This window comes from Molothrus ater, chromosome 12 (genome assembly GCF_012460135.2).
Source record: "Molothrus ater isolate BHLD 08-10-18 breed brown headed cowbird chromosome 12, BPBGC_Mater_1.1, whole genome shotgun sequence".
Taxonomy (NCBI): Eukaryota; Metazoa; Chordata; class Aves; order Passeriformes; family Icteridae; genus Molothrus; species Molothrus ater.
In genome coordinates, this window is record NC_050489.2 from 20,263,377 (window position 1) to 20,282,263 (window position 18,887).

At 66.9% G+C, this 18,887-nt stretch overlaps 3 protein-coding genes across 4 annotated transcripts; 2 read left to right on the plus strand and 1 right to left on the minus strand.

Annotated features, from left to right (window-relative positions):
* Nucleotides 1-15: 15 nt before the first annotated feature.
* On the minus strand, nt 16-4,148 carry LOC118691368 (cadherin-1-like). Its single transcript, XM_036390535.1, has 9 exons — nt 4,044-4,148; nt 2,718-2,837; nt 2,471-2,626; nt 2,252-2,396; nt 2,001-2,176; nt 1,843-1,932; nt 622-764; nt 271-406; nt 16-137 (listed from the first exon to the last, which is right to left on the minus strand). Exons 1-9 carry the CDS (start codon nt 4,146-4,148, stop codon nt 48-50), a joined length of 1,161 nt encoding a protein of 386 aa, XP_036246428.1. The 3' UTR covers nt 16-47.
* LOC118691178 (B-cadherin-like) lies at nt 4,132-9,940 on the plus strand. Of its 2 annotated transcripts, XM_036390278.2 has the most exons (15): nt 4,132-4,288; nt 5,951-6,147; nt 6,221-6,331; nt 6,425-6,580; nt 6,657-6,801; nt 6,913-7,088; nt 7,172-7,300; nt 7,383-7,568; nt 7,656-7,900; nt 7,983-8,125; nt 8,454-8,678; nt 8,768-8,986; nt 9,076-9,206; nt 9,285-9,428; nt 9,511-9,940. In XM_036390278.2, the coding sequence occupies exons 1-15, from the start codon at nt 4,147-4,149 to the stop codon at nt 9,721-9,723; spliced, it is 2,562 nt and encodes an 853-aa protein (XP_036246171.1). In that variant the 5' UTR covers nt 4,132-4,146; the 3' UTR covers nt 9,724-9,940. The 2 variants fall into 2 exon arrangements, with proteins under 2 accessions (XP_036246171.1, XP_054372118.1); XM_054516143.1 differs by having other exon boundaries at nt 4,147-4,288; nt 7,383-7,900.
* Nucleotides 9,941-10,958: 1,018 nt separating this feature from the next.
* On the plus strand, nt 10,959-18,679 carry LOC118691206 (cadherin-1). The gene is made up of 16 exons (XM_036390318.1): nt 10,959-11,015; nt 11,117-11,231; nt 14,304-14,533; nt 14,634-14,765; nt 14,857-15,012; nt 15,087-15,231; nt 15,348-15,520; nt 15,890-16,018; nt 16,123-16,308; nt 16,388-16,632; nt 16,738-16,880; nt 16,961-17,188; nt 17,691-17,912; nt 17,998-18,128; nt 18,223-18,366; nt 18,451-18,679. The coding sequence occupies exons 1-16, from the start codon at nt 10,959-10,961 to the stop codon at nt 18,661-18,663; spliced, it is 2,649 nt and encodes an 882-aa protein (XP_036246211.1). The 3' UTR covers nt 18,664-18,679.
* Nucleotides 18,680-18,887: the final 208 nt, after the last annotated feature.

The window sequence follows — 18,887 nt, forward strand, 5'->3', positions numbered from 1 at the left end:
GCCTTGGTGGCATCATTCATGCGTCCCCAGGGGAAGGCTGTGCCCCTCTAGCTGCCCCGGTAGGTTGTGTAGGAGTAGGGGCTGATCAGCAGCGGGACGTGGAGCTTCTGTGCCGGGTCAGTGATGATGAAAACGACCTGAGGGAGAGTGAGGAGATAGCAGTGGGAATCCCCCTCCCAGAGTGAGGCCCAGGGGAGTGCAGCCCCTTGAGCCTGGCCCCAGCCCTCAGACAAGCTGTGTCACCTGTCCCAGTCTCCCCACTCTCCGTACCTCCACGAAGGGGTAGAAGCTGGTGTGCCCCAGTCCCTGCCAGTACTCAGCTGTCTCAAAGTGCAGCTTGTAGGTGCCAGCCTTGGCCTGTCCCGGTGCCAGGAGGGGCTGGCAGCGCCCATCCGCATCCGTGTGCCTGAAACCAGACCAAGGCAGTCCTGCTGTACCCCAAAACACAGCCCTGCCCCACCCCAGAACCTGCCCTGGCCATACCCCCAAGCACCAGCCCTGCCACCAGCAAACAAACCCCAGGTGAAGGCTGGGCAGACACTTGTGACAGGAGCCTTTGGCCAAGCTCACAGAGCCCTGGCAGCAGTGTCCCTGCCCCACAGGTGCCACCAGCTCTCGTACCTGTGTGCCAGCTCCATCCACTGCAGCCCTGGCTCCTGCAGCTGGGCCAGGCGGACGCCAAGGCCGGCTGCCGGCAGCCCCGTGGCCGTGTTCAGCACGTGGGTGGTCAGGGTGCCCTTTCCCACCTCAGACATGCCATCAGCCTATGGCAGAGAGGAGAGCAGGGCTGGGACCTGTCCTGGCAGCACCATCTGCCTTCTTGTGCTGCAGCCAAGCCCCTGACTTTACTCTTCCCCAGAGCTGGGATATGGAAACCCACGTCCTTCCCATGCCAGGGTGCTCAGCCTCAGGCACTGTGTGGGTGCCAGCTGGTTCCCACCAGGATGCAGGGCTCTGTGCTCACCTGCCTGTCCTGGTGGGCCTCAGCACAGCACAGCAGCCAGTCTGGACCCGACGAGGAAGCAGCCCTGTCCCAGCAGCCCCATCCCTGCCCACGGTGTCACGTGCGGGCGGACATTGACCCTGCCCAGCTCTCTGGAGCTGCCCGGTGCCAAGGTCAGCACTGCTGAGGGCAGCCAGGCCCCTCGTTCTCCTGGAGCTCCCAGGATGGGGTGGGAGCACGGTCTGGGGCTGCGTCCCAGCAGCCGGCAGGACCGGGCAGCCTCCCTGGAGCCGGACCAGCTCCCACTGCCAGCCCAGCACCGGCTGACGTGGGGGTGCTGCAGAGGCACCCTGGCGAGCTTACCTGGCTCTCCTGTGTCCCACTCATGGGCCAGGGACCTGCGGCCGGTGCCCCCACACAAAACGCCATCCCTGGCCTCCCTTCCTGGCGCCACAGCCTCTACCCGTGGAGCTGGCGTGGCTGGATGCCGCTATCCTGGCACGGGGCTCCCGCAGAACCGGGTGCTCCTCCCCGGCTGGGCTGAGCCGGCACGGGCGGCTTCCCAGGAGCCCCGCTGGCACCCACGCTCCGGCAGCGCCGTGGCCCTGGGGCGAGTGGCCCAGAGCCTGGTGGGAGGCTGGGGCACCGGGCCGGGAGGAGCCACAGCCCGGCTGCCGTCCCAGTCTCGCCTCCCACCATGGAAAGCACCTGGAGCGCATCGCTGCTGCTGCAGTCGGGCACGTGGGGCTGTCGGGAGCCAGCACCGGCCTCTGCACACCCTGGCCCTGCCCTCTGCACCGGCCTCTGCACACCCTGGCCCTGCCCTCTGCACCGGCCTCAGCACAGCCTGGCCCTGCCCTCTGCACCGCCGGGGCACCGGGGGTGGCTCAGCCTCTCACCTGCACCCTGACGCGGGCGGTGGCGGTGGCTCGCAGCCCATGTCCCCCCAGGTCAGCAGCCTGGATTTCTAGGGTGTATTCAGGGACCACCTGTGGCAAGAGGCTGTGTCACCCACAAGTGTGGGGTGAGCTCGGTGGGGGCTGAGTCCGGGGCTCACCTCTGCCACCAGCCCCGGCACGGCCAGGGAGACCAGCCCAGAGCTGCTGTTGATGGTGAACATCCCAGGCTGGGGCTTCTCCGGCACCTGGCTCAGGATGGAATAGCTCACAATGCCATTGCTGGAGTTCACTGCGTCGTCTGCGTCGGTGGCCAGCACCCTCAGCACCGGTGTGCCTGGAGCAGGTGGTTATTGCTGACCTGTCACACATCCCTCCAGTGCTGCCTGCCAGGGGGTGGCCGTGGTCCCACCTGGCTCAGCTCCCTCCAGCACAGAACCGTGGAAAACTGCCTGGGTGAAGACGGGCCGGTTGTCGTTCTGGTCAGTGACGGTGATGATGATCTCCATGGGGTCTTCCACGGGCTGCCCGTTGGCCGACACGGCGTGGGAGTAGAGCTGCAAGGGCACAGTCAGTGTGCGTGCAGTGCCCAGGACCGTCCCTGTCCCGCCACAGATGCCCCCTCACTCACCACGTATTTGTTCTTCTCCTCCCGGTCCAGGGGTTTGGTCACCTCCAGCCACCCCGTCTCCCTCTCGATGATGAACACACCCACGGGGATGGTGTCCGCTCCCTGCCCCGTGATGCTGTAGAAAACCTTGGTCTCCTTGTCCTTGTTGGATTTGATCTGGCAGCGAGGCAGGAAGAGGAGGGTGAGCCATGTCCCAGTGCCCCAGGGATCCCTCGGGGCCCTGCCCGGTCCCCACGGGCACACCCACCTGCACCAGCTTCTTGGGGAAAGGCCCCCGCTCGTTCTCAGGGCAGTTGATGGGGGGGATGACCCAGTCCCTCTTCTGCCGCCGGAGGCCGTGTCCGTGCTCCGGGAATATCAGCACGTCCTGTGGGACGGACAGAGGCGCTGCAGGGCTCAGTGACACGGCTCTGCCCCGAACCCGCCGGGCCATGGCCATGCAGCACCCCCGGCCCCACTGCGAGGGTCCCAGCAGGAGGAGGAGGAGGAGGAGGAGGGTGAAGCTGCAGGGTGCCATGGCTGCAGCTGCACTGGCTGCTCCCCCCAGGTGCCTGCTGGGAGCCCTCCCTGTTGCGTCAGTGACCTTGGCCGGGAGAGCTGAACCGGCTCTGCAGAGCTGCCAGCCCCGGGGGGGTCTGGGGGCGCCCTGCGGGGGGACCCAGCACACGAGATGCTGCTCCAGCCGGGGGCACGATGGAGTCCAGGAGCCCCCGGGGCTGTCCCTCGGTGGGAACCCCCAGTGCAGTGGGGCTGGGGGCACACACGGGCCCCCCCCCCGGGAGTTCCGGCGCACCCATGGGCGGCAGACGGGGAGGAGGCACCCGGGGGTGGCACGGGGGAACGGGGAGGGGGCAGTTCCTGCTGGGGCGGTGGTGGGAGGTGCCATGGGAACACCGGGAGGGACGGATGGCGGCACCACGAGGGTGCCTGGAGATACCGGGATGCCCGGGCGTGTCCACCGGGCTGCGCTGAGGGGCACCGGGGGGCGGCACTGAGAGAGCAGGGGTGCCCGGCGGGGAGCGGGCGGTGCCCGAGCATTGCCGGGGCCTGCCGGGGAGTGCCAGGGGGTTCCGAGGCGATGCCGATGGGTACAGAGCGGGGAGGTGCCCGGAGGGTAACGGGGTCACCAGGGAGGTATCGCGGATTGCCGAGAGTTGCCAGGGCGTTCCAAGAGGCTGCAGGCGGTGCCCCAGGGCTCCCGGGAGGTATCGCGGATTGGCAGGAGGATTTCAGAGGGGGCCGGGTGTGCCCGGAGGGTATGGAAGGTTCCAGTACCGGCCGGTGCCCGAGGGGTACCGGGCTGTGCCTGGATCTTGGCGGGTGGGTGCCCGGGAGGTAACATGGGGTGCTGGGATTGCCGTGGGGCTCCAGGGGAATACCGGGGGTGCCCGGTGTGTTGTATCGGAGGCTGCCGGAGGTTTCCAGAGGAGCACCGCGGTGTAACGGGGATTGCCGGGGGTGTTGTAGGGGGTGAATCCCCGGTAGGAGGGTCCCGGGGGTAATGGAGGGGTCCAGGGCATTGCGGGGGGATGCCTGGGGCGTGCTGGGGCCGCTCTCCGGGGCGGGGCGGTACCTGCGCGGCCGCCGCCTCACCTGGGGCGTTGCGGGGCGGGACGGGGCGGGACGCGGCGGGCGGCGACCGGAGCGGCGGCGGCGGCGGCAGCAACGGACGGGCCATGCGGGGGCCGCGCTCCGGGCTCTGCCCGCTCTCCATCTTCATCCTCCTCCTCCTCTCCCCGCTCCTGCCGGCGGCCGCCCTGTCCCCGGCCCCGCCGCGCGTCCTCCCGGGGCTGCGCCGCGGGCCGCTCCCCGCCCCAGGTAACTCGCACCGTCGGGGCGGGCGGCACCGGGACCCCCGGAACACCTCGAGGACGGCCTGGGGCCGCCATCGGGACGGGAATCGGGGCTCCGAGCACTGCGGGGGCGGCAGGGCCTCCCTCACTGCCGGGATCAGGATCGCTTTGCCTCCGGTGGTGGGGCCGCTGTTTTTCGGGAGGACTTCGCGGTGCTGTGGGGCTGGCGGGGTCCCCGGGTGAGGGGCTCGGCCATGGGGCTGGCTGTGCCCCGCGGGGCTGGCGGTGCCCGTCTGCTCTCCCTGGGCTGGTGGCGGCTGATGCCAGCGCCTTTGGCCCAGCCGTGCGGCGCCCGCTGCGAGCAGGGCTGGGTCCCCGCAGGGTGGGCGGCCGGCGCCGGGCTGGCAATGGGGCCGGGAGCCCCAGGGCCCCCCTTCTCCGGCCGTGGGGTGCGGGCTGTGGCCGGCCCGAGGCTGGGCAGGGTCTTGCTGCTGCCAGCTCCTGGCCCGCTGCCGGCGCTCGGCCCGGGCCCGGTGCCCTCCTCGCTCGGCGGCTCCCGGGGGATTGGGGCTGCCCGGGAACGCGGCCGGAGCCAGCGCTCGTCTAATGGCCGCGGGAGCACTAAAAGCTCTCCTTGGCGGTAAGTGCCAGGGAGCGGCCCCGACCTCTGTCTGCTGTGGACACCACATCCCGTTTCACATCCCTTTCCCATCAGCTACGCCTGCCACGACTGGAGGTGGGCGCTGCCAGGCCCCTGCTGTGGGCACAGGCGGGGGTCTGCCCACGCCGCTGCGACCCCCTCGGTGGGCAGCTCACGGCCCCCGCAGTGACCGGCGCCTCGGCACCCAGCGGGCTCGGTGCCCTGTGGGCCCTCCCTCCACGGAGGGACCCCCGAGGACAGGGTGGGGTACCCCCTGTGCCGCCCGCCCTTCGGAGGGAACAGCAACGCGCGCCACGGCTGGGGAGCGGGGCTGGGGGCTCCCCATGCCGGGAGTTGGGGGCTTCCCCGGGCTCCTCGTGTCCCGCTTGCCGGGTGACTGATGCCCCTCCGGCCCCATTAAAGTCCCTTATCGCGGCCATCGCGACTGGGAGGGGCCCCGGTGCTGCCCTCGGGGCACGGTTGCTGCTCCCCACATGGCCCCACACCGCCGCCCTCGGGCTCGGTCCCTCCGGTGTGGAGCAGCCGTGGGGCACCGCTCTCCCTGCCCCATTCCACGCCTTCCGCAGCCCCCCGGCCCCGCCCGGGGCCCCGCCCGGAGCTGGCTCAGCTCCGCTAATCCCCTAATCCTTGCCCCGGGGGGTGCGGAGCCGGGGCCGTGTCCAGCACGAGGGATGCAGCGTGGGAGGCGGGGGAGGGAGATTCAGTGCCCGATGATCCGGCCACGGGGGGTTGGGAGCCCCGAGGGGGTGACACACCGGGAGGGGGCTGGGGCAGGGCTCTGCCCGCCCAGGAATTTCCCATCATCTGTGAAACAAAGCCGAAACTTCCACCGAAACTTCCACTGCGCTCCCGTACGGCGCTCGGTGTTCCCTGCCCCGCTCCCGGTGTCCTCTCCCTCTCTTCTACCGCCCCCTGCCTCACTCCGCCTCGGGTCTCCGGGGGATTGCAGGGTCCTGGAGCTGTGGTTGCGGCTCGGGGGTGTCGGGGAGAGGTCCCCCCCATCCCCCTGACCCCTCACCCTCGCAGGGAGCTCCGGAGGCTGCGCGGGGCCGTACAGCACGGAGGAGCCCGATGTCGGGGTGCGGGAGGACGGGGGCCCCGTGCGGCTGCCGGGGGTGGGCAGGGCGCTCGCCGTCCCCCCCCGGGATGCTGGTTCTCCCCGGTGTGCCGCTGGCCAGCCAGAGCCTGCCCCAGCTCCCGCAGAGAGCAGGCGCTCCCCCCAGGTAACGCTGCGCCGCGTATCCCCCACCCCTGCTCCCCCCGCCGGCTGTGCCCTCACTCAGCTCCGCCCCACAGGAGCTGCCCAGGGCTCGAGCTGCTCTCAGGAGGCAGAAGAGGGACTGGGTGATCCCCCCCATCAAGGTTCCTGAGAATGAGAGGGGCCCCTTCCCCAAAAAGCTCGTTCAGGTATGACACTGGTTGGTCTGGGCAGGGGCTTTGGGCATGGAGGTGGGTGCTGGGGGATGCTGAGCCCATCCCTTGGTCTGCATCTCCTCCCAGATCAAATCCAACCGCGACAGAGACACCAAGATCTTCTACAGCATCACAGGGCAGGGAGCAGATGCCCCCCCCGAGGGCATCTTCACCATTGAGAAGGAGTCGGGCTGGATGAAAGTGACGCAGCCGCTGGACCGCGAGCACATCGACAAGTACCACGTAGGTCCCTGCCTGGGGACACCAGGGGGATGTTGGGGTGCTCTGTCAGGCCCCCCACTCACACCCCACCCCGCAGCTCTTCTCCCACGCCGTGTCTGAGAATGGGAAGCCAGTGGAGGAGCCGATGGAGATCATCGTGACGGTGACAGACCAGAATGACAACAAGCCCCAGTTCACGCAGGAGGTGTTCAGGGGCTCTGTGCCAGAGGGAGCTCTGCCAGGTAGGACCCTGTGCCTTGGGGAAGCTCTGCATCCCACCAGCCATGTTCCTGGAGCACAGCCCTGGCACTGTGCCCCCAGCATCCCCCTCACCTGCGCTTCCACACCCCCAGGCACCTCCATCATGCAGGTGACAGCCACGGATGCGGACGATGCAGTGGAGACCTACAATGGTGTCATCGCCTACTCCATCCTCAGCCAGGAGCCACGGGAGCCCCATCCCCAAATGTTCACTGTCAACCGGGCCACCGGCACCCTCAGCGTCATTGCCAGCGGCCTCGACCGGGAGGTGGGCTCTGCAGCACCGGGGGGCAGGGGCCCAGCCCAGGCAGGGGCTGACACGGCATCTGTCTGTCTGTCTGTCCACCACAGCGCGTGCGGGAGTACACACTGACCGTGCAGGCAGCTGACCTGGATGGGGAGGGACTGACCACCACAGCGCTGGCCGTCATTGAGATCGCTGATGTCAATGACAACGCCCCCGAGTTCGACCCCAAAACGGTAACGTGGGCCCCCCTGCTGGGTGTTAACCCCCCCCCGGTGCCCGCTGGGCCATGGTGCTGACGGTGCCCCTGACCCGCAGTACGAGGCGGCCGTGCCAGAGAACGTGGCTGGGCGGGAGGTGGCCAGGCTGGCTGTCACCGACCTGGACGAGCCCGGCACGCCGGCCTGGCGAGCCGTCTACTCCATCCTGCGCGGCAACGACGGGGGAGCCTTCGCCATCAGCACCGACCCTGCCACCAACGAGGGCATCCTGCGCACCGCCCAGGTCTGTGTCACCCCCTGTCACCCCAGTGCTGCCCAGGTGGAGTCCTGCCCGTCCCACTCTCACTGCCCATGTCTCCCCCTCTCCCAGGGTCTGGACTATGAGGCCAAGCAGCAGTTCGTGCTCCACGTGGCAGTGGCCAACGAGGTCCCCTTTGTCGTGAAGCTGCCCATGGCCACTGCTACGGTGACAGTCACTGTGGAGGATGTCAATGAGGCCCCGGTGTTCGTGCCACCGGTGCAGCTGGCCACGGTGTCAGAGGATGTGCCCCCGGGGCAGACCCTCACAGCCTGCACGGCCCAGGACCCTGACAAGGCGCAGGGCCAGAGGATCAAGTGAGCAGGGACAGGGTTGGAGTGGAAGTTTGGGGGGTCTCTGCTGCCCCTCGCCACAGCACCAGCTCCCCTGTGCCCCCAGGTACCTGGTGGGGCACGACCCGGCGGGCTGGCTGGCTGTGCACCCCGAGAATGGCCTGGTGACCGCGCGGGACCAGCTGGACCGCGAGTCCCCCTTTGTCAAGAACAACACCTACATGGCTGTGCTGCTGGCTGTGGATGATGGTGAGGGACATGAAAGGGCCCTTGTTCCCCCTCCCGCGTGAGGGGCACGTGCTGCCATCACCAGGAAACACATCAGCTCCAGCATGGAGCAGGGCTGGGGCTGCCCGGCCGCACCCCTGCCCGGGGCACCCCAGCCCCCTGAGGATCCTGGGTTTGGGACTGCCCCCTCCCGCATCACTCCTCGCTGTTCCCACCCTTGCCCAGACAGTCTTTGTCCCGGGGAAAGTCTTGGTTTTGAGCCCCCCCGTCCCCATGCCTGTTCAGTCACCCATGTCCCCATGAGGGTCCTGGGTTTGAGGTTCCCCCCCTCTAGAATTTTTCCCCCCAGGCTCACCGCCGGCCACGGGCACGGGCACGCTGCTCCTCACCCTGCTGGATGTGAACGACAACGGCCCCGAGGCCGAGCCACGGGACATCACTGTCTGCCAGCGCAGCCCCCAGCCCCAGCTCCTCACCGTCACCGACCGGGACCTGCCCCCCAACACCGGCCCCTTCCGCGCCGAGCTCACCCACGGCTCAGGGGACAGCTGGGCTGTGGAGGTGGGGGACACAGGTATTGCAGGGGGCTGAACGTCATGTGGGGGCTCCTCGGCAGAGGCAGCATTCCTGGTGCATCGTCCGTGAGCCCCCCATCCCATGTAGGTGACACGGTGACGCTGCAGCTGGTGGCACCGTTGGAGCCCGACACCTACAGCGTGTACCTGCGGCTGCTGGACCAGCCGGGCAGAGCCCAAGTGACCATTGTCACCGCACGGGTCTGCGCCTGCGAGGGGCAGGCACAGGGCTGTCCCCAGAGGTCCCAGCCTGTCACCACCCTGCCCTTCGTCCTCGCCACCCTGGGCGCACTGCTGGCCCTGCTGCGTGAGTGGGGCTCCTGGGGCTGTGGGGACAGCCCAGCTCTGGGCACAGTGGGGCACACGTGTCCCTGCTGATGGCACTCTTCCCCCCAGTCATCCTGCTGCTGCTGCTGCTCTTTGTGAGGAGGAGGAAGGTGACAAAGGAGCCGCTGCTGCTGCCCGAAGATGACACAAGGGACAACATCTTCTACTACGGGGAGGAGGGTGGCGGCGAGGAGGACCAGGTGGGTGTGGGGGTCAGGAGCCTGGTGACAGCCTGGGCTCTCTGACTCTGCCCCTCTCCATGTGTGTGTGTCCCCCAGAACTACGACCTGCGGCAGCTGCACCGGGGGCTGGACGCCCGGCCCGAGGTGATCCGCAATGACGTGGCCCCCACCCTCCTGCCAGCCCCGCAGTACCGGCCCCGCCCCGCCAACCCCGACGACATCGGCAACTTCATCGACGAGGTGAGTGCTGGAGAGCCCGGGGGTGACAGCTCCCTGCCACAGCAGCGCAGGGACGCGGGTGCTGACCCCTGTGCTCCCCCAGAACCTGAAGGCGGCCGACACGGACCCCACGGCCCCCCCCTACGACTCGCTGCTGGTGTTCGACTACGAGGGCAGCGGCTCAGAGGCCACCTCGCTCAGCTCCCTCAACTCCTCCGCCTCCGACGGCGACCAGGACTACGACTACCTCAACGACTGGGGCGGCCGCTTCCGCAAGCTGGCCGAGCTCTACGGCGGCGGCGAGGAGGACGATTAGGGACCCCCAGCCCGCTGCTGCCCCTGCCTTATTGCTGCTTTTGTGCCTTGGGGGTTCCCCCTGCTGTGCCCCCCACCCCAGCGCAGCCCCCTCACCTCCTCGCCTGCGTTTTTGTGGTTATTATCTATTTTTTAAGGTATGAAATGATGGCGTGTGATACTGCGGACAAGGGGATGGGAGCTGGGTCAGTTTTAATAAAGGATTTGGTTTTTTTAGATCTTCCAGGCTCTGTGTCACTTTGTGCCCTGGAGATTGGTGCTGGCCCCAGTCCCGTCCCCCCTTGCCCACTGCAGTGTGGAACCTGTGGCACAGCTGCAGTGTCACCCATGCATGGGCAGTGCCCATGTCCCCCAAAGGGTGCTGATGGACATGGGCAGGGCACTGACCACAAGTCTGTCCTTCATGGGAGTGACACTGGTGGCATTGGGCATTCATGGTGCTAAATCTCCCCTGGCCCAGGCAGCGAGAGCCCTGCTGCCACCCCAACCCCCTGAGATGACCATGGGTGCTGGCATGGGTGGGCAGAGCAGCCTCTCGCCCTGGCAGGACCCCGAGCTCTGCGGGTCTCACACTGGCTCCAGGATCAGCTCCTGACACATGGGATGGGGACAGCTGATGTTACTGGGAGTCCCCTTCCCTAGGGTCACCCCCAGTGCTGTGCTTTGGACAGAGTGGTACAGGGGACTGCAGCATCCTGAGGGCCCTTCCTGCCCGAGGGGTCCCTGGGTACGATGTTTGTCCCCTGCTGCAGAACTGGGATCTGGGGCCATGGCATGGGGGCACCCTGGGGTGTGCCTGGCTCCTGTCACCCCCCAACACCCCCTGCTCGCACTGCCCTGGGTGGGAGAGGCACGGAAAGCTCGAGGGCTGTGTTGCTGGGACGGGGAGTGTCAGAGGCACGGCGAGCCGGGGTACCCGGGACGGCAGAGCACCGGGGGTGTTGGGGTACCGGGGGCTGGTGGGGTACTGGGGGTACCGGGGACCGTGGGAGAAGTTCCGCACCGGTACCGAGGGGGGTACCGGGATACCGGGCGTCGGAGGTACCGGGAATACCGGCGTTCCGAGTGCGGGCGGGGCGGGACCGCCTCCCGTCGGGGCGGGACGGGGCGGTTCTCGCGGGGTCGGACACCTGCGAGGAGGGAGCGGGAGGGGACCGGACGCACCTGCGACTCCGTGGCGGCAGCGCCCGATCCCTCCGGCACCAACCGGCACCGGCACCGGCTGCAGCTCCGGCCATGGGGCGGCGGGCGGGCTGCTCGGTCCCGTTCTGCCTCTTCTTGCTCCTGCTCCAGGTGAGCCACGGAATGGGCGGCAGGACCCCGCCGAGACCCTGCCCGGGGCCGCGGGACCTCGCTCGGGACCGTGCCCGGTGCTAACGTCTCTCTCCGGACAGTGCGAGCGGCGGCTGTGCCAGCGGGCAGCGTCGTGCCAGCCCGGCTTTGCCGCCGAGACCTTCGCCCTGACGGTGCCGCGGGACAGCGTGGCGGCGGGACGGGCCCTCGGACGGGGTGAGGACAGCGGGACAACAGGCTGCGGAGGACAGGGGGGCTGTGAGGACGGGGACGGGACTATGGGTACAGGGGGGGTGTCCGGGACGGGGGTGGGCAAAAAAAGCCGTGGCTCCGTGCCCGAGTGGTGCTGGCATGGCCGCGGGCGTGGGGACAGTGCTGTGGCGGTGGGGATGGCGCTGTGGCGGTGGGGACAGGCTTGCTGTGGTGGCAGTGGCAGAGGGGGCAGAGCCCGGTGTGTGTCCCCGCAGCGCTGGGGCCGCAGTGGGGGCAGTGCCGGGGCTGGCACGGCGGGCCGGGCGCGGGGGCAGCGGCAGCCGCTCCCCGGGGCGCGCCGGCGCGGGCGGCGCTGACTCAGGCACCGCAGACCTGTCGGGGCCGGCAGGCCGGGGTGTGGGGCACGCAGGCGCCTCCCTGCCCCGTGCCTCACCTGGCACCCTGGGTTCACCAGGGTGAGCCCCCCTTTGGACCCACTGTGTGCGCCCCCAGGGCAGCTCTTGGCATGGGGACGGCCACCAGGATGGGCTCCTGGGCTTTTGGGGACGTTGGTGTCCCACTGTGTTGGCACTAAAGCCCTGTTCTGGTGTGGCAAGGGGGCACTGGGGACCCCTGTGCTGGGGACCTGCTGCCACTCCGGGCTCCCAAAAGGGACTGCGTGGGCTCTGGGGCTGTGTGCAGTGGCTGTCACCATCTGCACCAGTTCATGGCTGAGAGCGGTGCTGGCACTGCAGTGTGTGTGCCAGGGTGGGCTGGGTGGGCACAGAACCGAGGGGTACCAAGCACCCAGTGCTGCACCAAGGCTCCCAAACATCCTCAGCTCTAACGGCTTCGCCTGGGAGAGCCAGGAGTTGGACCCTGCCCCTACCCCAGGAATTGTGTGTGTTTGCCTTGTGGTTGATCATTAACGTGCAATAACCAACGTCCATCAGGGCTGGGCCTGATACCAGGGTGACGGGCAGCCCTGCTGACTTCCCCACAGCACTGAGACCTGCTGGAAATCCTCTGTCTGGCACCGGCACTTTCAGTTTTGGGTTCCGGGCACAGCCAGGGCGTGGGAGGAAGGAAGGGACCATCTGCCCTTGAGGCCTGTGTGGCACCCAGTGAGTCACAGCTGTGCCACAGCAATGCCAGCCATGGGGTGGCCGAGCCTCGTGGATGCCAGGCCATGCTGGGCCACCGAGCACCCACAGCTTGTGGCAGGGCTGACAAGCTGGCCTGTAATTAGCTTGATGAGTTGAGCGCGATGTTTTCTCTCCGACAGGCCCAGACAGGCCCCGCGCGGCGCCGGGGCGGCGAACAACAGCACCTGCGTGGGGCTGCGGCGTCACCAGGGCTCTGCTCTGTGGGTCAGGGGGACTTGGGGGGCTCGGGGACGTGGTGGGGGCTGGGACAGTGCCCGTCGGTCCTGGGTGGAGAAACCTCGAGAGTCTGAAGTCACAGCGAAACTGGGGTGACGTCAGTGGGATGTGTCACCCGCAGCACCTTCACCCCGAGGTGAGCCCCTTGCCCTGGCACAGCTGCGTGTGTAACACACGGGGTGGTGGCACTGCAGGGATGGGGACACCCTGCTCTGCCTGTGCCCAGCCCCATTGAGACCTCACAGGACAGGAGGTGGCTCTGGGGGGCTGCCCTGATCCCCTGTGCGGGGTCTCAGCCCCACACCCTGCTTGGCAGCCTGGTTGTCCCAGTCTGGTTGTCCCAGTGTCCTGTAGGTGGTGGTGGGGGACTGAAGTGGGGGGATCCCCCTGTAGGACTCCCTGAGCTCTCCTTTTCTCCCACCCCCATCATTCCCAGGAGAGGGCCCCCCCTCCACCCTCCCAGCTCCCAGCCCCGGGGAGAGGAGCGCTGGGGCCACCCCTCCTTCAGCCAAGCTGGAAAAACAGGTTGTGCACAGCCAGGTGGGAAGGGGGGGAGTTGGAAAGGGGGAGAGCGGGAAGGGGGGAGCGGGTTCAGAGCACCCTCCTCGAACCCAGTGCGGGCTGAGCGCTGAGCGCCCATTGCAGCCAGTGTGGGGCTGGGGGCTCCGTGCCGCCCCTCGCTACCCCCCCGGGCCCTGGAACAGCGCCGAGCACGGCGGCTGCGCCCGCGGCTGCCTCTCCTTCCCCGCCTGCCCCGGCACGTTCCTGCCCAGCCGGCCCCGCCGGCTCCGCCCGCCCTGGCCGGGGGTCCCGCCGTGGGGCTGAGCGGGGCTGGCACCGCGCCGGCGGCTCCTCCCGGGCCGGGTCGGGGGCACCGCGGTGGGCAGGGGGGCAGCGATTGCTCCCCCTCCATCCCGCAGCCACCCCGGATTCCTGGGCTGCTCGTGGGCTGACGTAACCCACGGGCCCCGTTCCGTTCCGATCCGATCCGTTCGGCGCTGCCTGCCGCCCACCGCGGCACGGGTCACGCCGGGGCGATGGAGGCAGCGCTGGCTGCGGAGCCCGGGTGCCGCTGGCTCCAATAACTCTGTCCCAAACAAAGGATGTTTGTTCGGGAGCGCGGCACGGCTCATGTGATGCCCGCTGACCGCTGCCTCTTGGTGGCCCAGCTCCACTGTGCCCAGCTAGTGACACCGGGCCCGCGCCTGTCCCTGGGGCTGGGGGTCCCGGAGGTGCCTGGGCAGGTTGAGGGGCCTGGCTGCCAGGGCACTGGGTGCCAGTGCAGGTGGATGACTGCTGCCCTTGTTTTTATTGGAAAAGCTGCTGGGGCAGAGTGGGCACAGTGGTGGTGACATGCCATGCTTGGGGACATGCTGTGCCACAGGGATACACCCATATGGGGATGTGCCGTGCCTGGTGCCACGCCATACATGGTGCTGGGGACTGGAACATGCTGTGCCAGGTGCCACTTGCCCCATTGTCACTGTCCGGCAGGGATCCTGTGGCACGGTAGGTCCTGCTGTGTCCCATCCGGGACCAAAGCCAGGGCAGGGATGCAGTGTGTGTTGTGCCCAGGATGGAATCCTGGCAGGGCATGTGTCACTGTGTGTGGAGCATCCCACCACTGCTGTGACCCCACACAGTGCTGGGGTGGGGCTGTGCTGTGTGTGCCCATGTCCCCAGAACCCTCTGCCACTCGGTCCCCTGTCCCCAGTGAGCTTTGTGGACTGTGGCGAGTCGCACCGTGCCGCCTTCCTCCCGGATGACACGCGCTTCAAGGTGAGCAGGGATGGCATTGTCACTGCCACCCGGCCCCTGCAGCTCCAGCAGCGGGACATCACCTTTGCTGTGCACACCTGGGACACGGTGGGCAAGAGGCATTCAGCCAAGGTGACACTGCACCGGCGGCGGCACCAGCACCGACACCATGAGCAGATGCAGCAGGTGACGCTCAGACCCACTCCCTGGGGTCACGGCAGCCTCTGTCCCTGGTGCAGAGCGCTCAGCAAGGGGCTGGCACTGAGCAGAGCCACTGTCCCAACAGAGCACAGTGCCAGATGTGCTGATATTCCCGGAGCACGGACACGGCCTCCGGCGGCAGAAGAGGGACTGGGTCATCCCCCCCATCAACTGCCCTGAGAACGAGCGGGGGCCTTTCCCCAAGAAGCTGGTGCAGGTGGGTGTGCCCGTGGGGACCGGGCAGGGCCCCGAGGGATCCCTGGGGCACTGGGACATGGCTCACCCTCCTCTTCCTGCCTCGCTGCCAGATCAAATCCAACAAGGACAAGGAGACCAAGGTTTTCTACAGCATCACGGGGCAGGGAGCGGACACCATCCCCGTGGGTGTGTTCATCATCGAGAGGGAGACGGGGTGGCTGGAGGTGACCAAACCCCTGGACCGGGAGGAGAAGAACAAATACGTGGTGAGTGAGGGGGCATCTGTGGCGGGACAGGGACAGTCCTGGGCACTGCACGCACACTGACTGTGCCCTTGCAGCTCTACTCCCACGCCGTGTCGGCCAACGGGCAGCCCGTGGAAGACCCCATGGAGATCATCATCACCGTCACTGACCAGAACGACAACCGGCCCGTCTTCACCCAGGAAGTCTTTGTTGGCTACATTGAGGAGAACGCAAAGCCGGGTAACGTGGGTGACTCTGAGCTGGGACCACGCAGAGCCCTGAGCGTGAGCAGTGCCAGGGTGTCCAGTGGATTCTGTCTCATCAGTAACATCTCCCTGGCTTGTCCCCATGTCCAGGCACATCTGTGATGACCGTGAACGCTACGGACGCAGATGATGCAATCAATGTGAACAATGGCATCATCGGCTACTCCATCCTCAGCGAGGAGCCCAAGGGTGCACAGCAGATGTTCACCATCAACGCCAAGAACGGCATCATCAGTGTCATTGGCACGGGACTGGACCGGGAGGTGGGCCCCTTGCCACAGCCCAAGGGAACCTGGGCTGCCCCACAGTGGGATGTGCCATGGGGAGAAAGGGATACTGCAGCCCTGGGGTCCATCTGGTTCTGGGACATGCCATCCCTGGGTCACTGTCCCTGGCTGTAGGGGTGTCTACAGGAGCTATGCTGGGGACCCTCCAGGAGCCCCCAGCCTTGCTGAGCCCTGGAGTGGGTACAGTACCAGCCCCTTGGGTGGGCAGCCGGGACATCAGCTGCCTGTGTGCCAGCAGGAAACAGCGAGGCTGGAGAAGGGTGGAGGAGCAGGCAGGTGATGCCTGGAGGAGGGAAACACCCCGATCCCCACCCCAGCCCTAACTGGGATGATTTTGCTCTGCAGACCACTCCCAACTACACGCTGATCATCCAGGCTGCAGACCAGGAAGGTTTTGGCCTGACCAACACTGCCACTGCCATCATCAAAGTCACTGATGCCAACGACAACCCTCCCGTCTTCGACCCTGCCACGGTACCACGCAGCCCCAGCTGCTGCCCTCCCCGGGCATCGTGGCACCAGCTCCCACCTGGGGTGCCTGGGGCCACACAGGTGACTGTCCCTGTCCCATCTTGCAGTATGAGTCGTCAGTGGACGAGAATGAGGTGGGGGTGGTGGTGGCCCGGCTGCACGTGACAGACCAGGACCTGCCAGGCTCCCCGGCCTGGAACGCCGTCTACCGCATCCGCAGCGGGGACCCACAGGGCGACTTCGAGATCACCACTGACCCCAAAACCAACGATGGGCTCCTGAAAACTGCCAAGGTGGGTCCTGCTGCCTCATGGCTGCCTCAGCACCAGCTGACTCCCTGCTGGCACTACCCCGCTTCTCTCCCACCCCCAGGGCCTGGATTATGAGACCCAGAACCGGTACAAGCTCGTGGTGTCAGTGGAGAACCAGGTCCCCTTCACCGTGGCCTTGAATCTTGCCACAGCCAATGTCCTGGTGGTGGTCAGGGACGTGAATGAAGCCCCGATCTTCATGCCCCCAGTCAAGCAGGTGGAGGTGATGGAGGATGTGCCAGTGGGATACCAGATCACCTCCTACACAGCCCAGGACCCCGACAAGGACCAGAGACAGAAAATCACGTGAGTGGAGGGTGATGGTGGCGGGGGCTTTGCTGGGATGTCTGAGGGGCTGCACTGCACCGTGTGCCCCTTCCTCTCCCCCTGCTGACCCCTGGCTGTCCCCAGGTATCGCATGGGCAGTGACCCTGCAGGGTGGTTGGAAATTGACCCTGAGAACGGCATCATCACGGCAGCCCAGCCCCTGGACCGGGAGTCAGCACATGCCATCAACAGCACCTACAAGGCCATCATCCTGGCCGTGGACAATGGTGAGGGTGCCCAGCTGCTGCCCCCGTGTCCATCTCCGTGTACCCCCATGGAGGTGCCTCGCTGACTCTTAGTCCCACAGGGTCACCAAACTATGCCACCGGCACGGGGACACTGCTCCTCGTGCTTCAGGATGTAAATGACAACGGGCCCGTGCCAGAGGCCCGGAGCTTCGACATCTGCAACCGGCAGCCCGAGGAGCAGACGCTGAAGATCATCGACAAGGACCTGCCCCCCAACACCCACCCCTTCAAGGCAGAGCTGATGTATGGCTCTGGCAGCAACTGGACTGTCAGTGTGGTGCAACCAGGTGGGTGCCACCTGCTCTGGTGCTGGGCCCGCAATGAGCACTAGGCTGGGGACCTGCCACGGGGCAAAGTCCTGTGCCAGTGCCAAGGGTGTTCCCAGAGCAGAACTGGGAAAGGGGCTGGAGCACCAGGAGTGGTTGAGGGAGCTGGGGAGGCTCAGGAGGAACCTTCTGGCCCTCCACAACTTAGTGGCAGGAGGGTGCAGCCAGGTGAGGGTCAGGATCTGCTCCTAAGATATAGGACAAGGGGAAACAACCTCGAGATGTGCCAGGAGAGATTTAGGTTGGATATTGGGGAAAATTCATCAATGGAAAAGGTGCTCAGGCATTGGAAGAGGCTGCCCAGGGCAGTGGTGGAGTCCCCATCCCTAGAGGGATTTAAGAGCTGTGTAAATATGGCACTTGTAGAAATGAGTCAGTGGTGGCCTTGGCAGTGCTGGGGGATGGCTGGACTCAATAATCTTGGGGACCTTTTCCAACCCAAATGCTTCTATGGTTCACCAAGACGAGGTGAAGCTGAACATGAAGAAGGAGCTGGAGCCGGGCGAGTACAACATCTTCCTGAAGCTGCTGGATGCACAGGGCAAGGATCAGATCACAGCAGTGCGAGCCCAGGTGTGCAGCTGCGAGGGGCCAGCCAAGAACTGCGAGCGCAGAGCCTACATCTCCGGTGGCATGGGCGTGCCCGCCATCCTGGGCATCCTGGGGGGCATCCTGGCACTGCTCAGTGAGTACCCGGGACAGGGATGGGAGGGACAGAGTGCGGGTCACCCCCTGCCTGCTGCCCTGACACCCCCTCCCTGTGCCTGCAGTCCTCCTGCTGCTGCTGCTGCTCTTTGTGAGGAAGAGGAAGGTGGAGAAGGAACCACTGCTCCCACCCGAGGACGACATGAGGGACAACGTGTACCACTACGACGAGGAGGGCGGCGGCGAGGAGGACCAGGTGGGATGGCTGTGCTTGCTGGACCCTGCCCACCAAGGGGTGGTGGCGGTGCCCATGGCTGTCCCTCGATCCCTGACTCCTCCTGTCCCCCCAGGATTATGACCTGAGCCAGCTGCACCGGGGGCTGGATGCCCGGCCCGAGGTGATCCGCAATGACGTGGCCCCCCCGCTGATGGCGGCCCCGCAGTACCGGCCCCGCCCCGCCAACCCCGACGAGATCGGCAACTTCATCGACGAGGTGAGTGCTGGAGAGCCCGGGGGGTGACAGCTCCCTGCCACAGCAGCGCAGGGGACGCGGGTGCTGACCCCTGTGCTCCCCCAGAACCTGAAGGCGGCCGACACGGACCCCACGGCCCCCCCCTACGACTCGCTGCTGGTGTTCGACTACGAGGGCAGCGGCTCGGAGGCCACCTCGCTCAGCTCCCTCAACTCCTCCGCCTCCGACGGCGACCAGGACTACGACTACCTCAACGACTGGGGCGGCCGCTTCCGCAAGCTGGCCGAGCTCTACGGCGGCGGCGAGGAGGACGATTAGGGACCCCCAGCCCGCTGCTGCCACCTCATTTCACCCCTCTGGACTCACGTTGGTCTCTCTCCAGGGTGGCCAAATCCCTCCTAAACCCTGTGCCCATGTCTTCCTCACTGAGAAAGTGAGTGAGCATCCCCAGCTCAGACTCAGTGGGGATGGGAGGTTTTGGGGTAGTCTGGGTGTTTCCTGGCCCCCTTGGCTCCAGGGCATAGACCAATTCAGTCCATTCC

What these genes read in the sequence shown, in the direction of transcription:
- LOC118691178 (XM_054516143.1), top strand. Translation starts at nt 4,147, where the DNA reads ATGCGGGGGCCGCGCTCCGGGCTCTGCCCGCTCTCCATCTTCATCCTC. An exon ending in CGGGCCGCTCCCCGCCCCAG is followed by an intron (nt 4,289 to 5,950) that starts GTAACTCGCACC and finishes TCACCCTCGCAG; the next exon opens with GGAGCTCCGGAGGCTGCGCG. An exon ending in GTGGCGGCGAGGAGGACCAG is followed by an intron (nt 9,207 to 9,284) that starts GTGGGTGTGGGG and finishes TGTGTCCCCCAG; the next exon opens with AACTACGACCTGCGGCAGCT.
- LOC118691368 (XM_036390535.1), bottom strand. Translation starts at nt 4,148, where the DNA reads ATGGCCCGTCCGTTGCTGCCGCCGCCGCCGCCGCTCCGGTCGCCGCCC. An exon ending in GTGAGGCGGCGGCCGCGCAG is followed by an intron (nt 2,838 to 4,043) that starts GTACCGCCCCGC and finishes TCCGTCCCACAG; the next exon opens with GACGTGCTGATATTCCCGGA. An exon ending in GCTGGAGGGAGCTGAGCCAG is followed by an intron (nt 2,177 to 2,251) that starts GTGGGACCACGG and finishes CACCTGCTCCAG; the next exon opens with GCACACCGGTGCTGAGGGTG.
- LOC118691206 (XM_036390318.1), top strand. Translation starts at nt 10,959, where the DNA reads ATGGGGCGGCGGGCGGGCTGCTCGGTCCCGTTCTGCCTCTTCTTGCTC. An exon ending in TCCCCAAGAAGCTGGTGCAG is followed by an intron (nt 14,766 to 14,856) that starts GTGGGTGTGCCC and finishes CCTCGCTGCCAG; the next exon opens with ATCAAATCCAACAAGGACAA. An exon ending in AGGAGAAGAACAAATACGTG is followed by an intron (nt 15,013 to 15,086) that starts GTGAGTGAGGGG and finishes GTGCCCTTGCAG; the next exon opens with CTCTACTCCCACGCCGTGTC.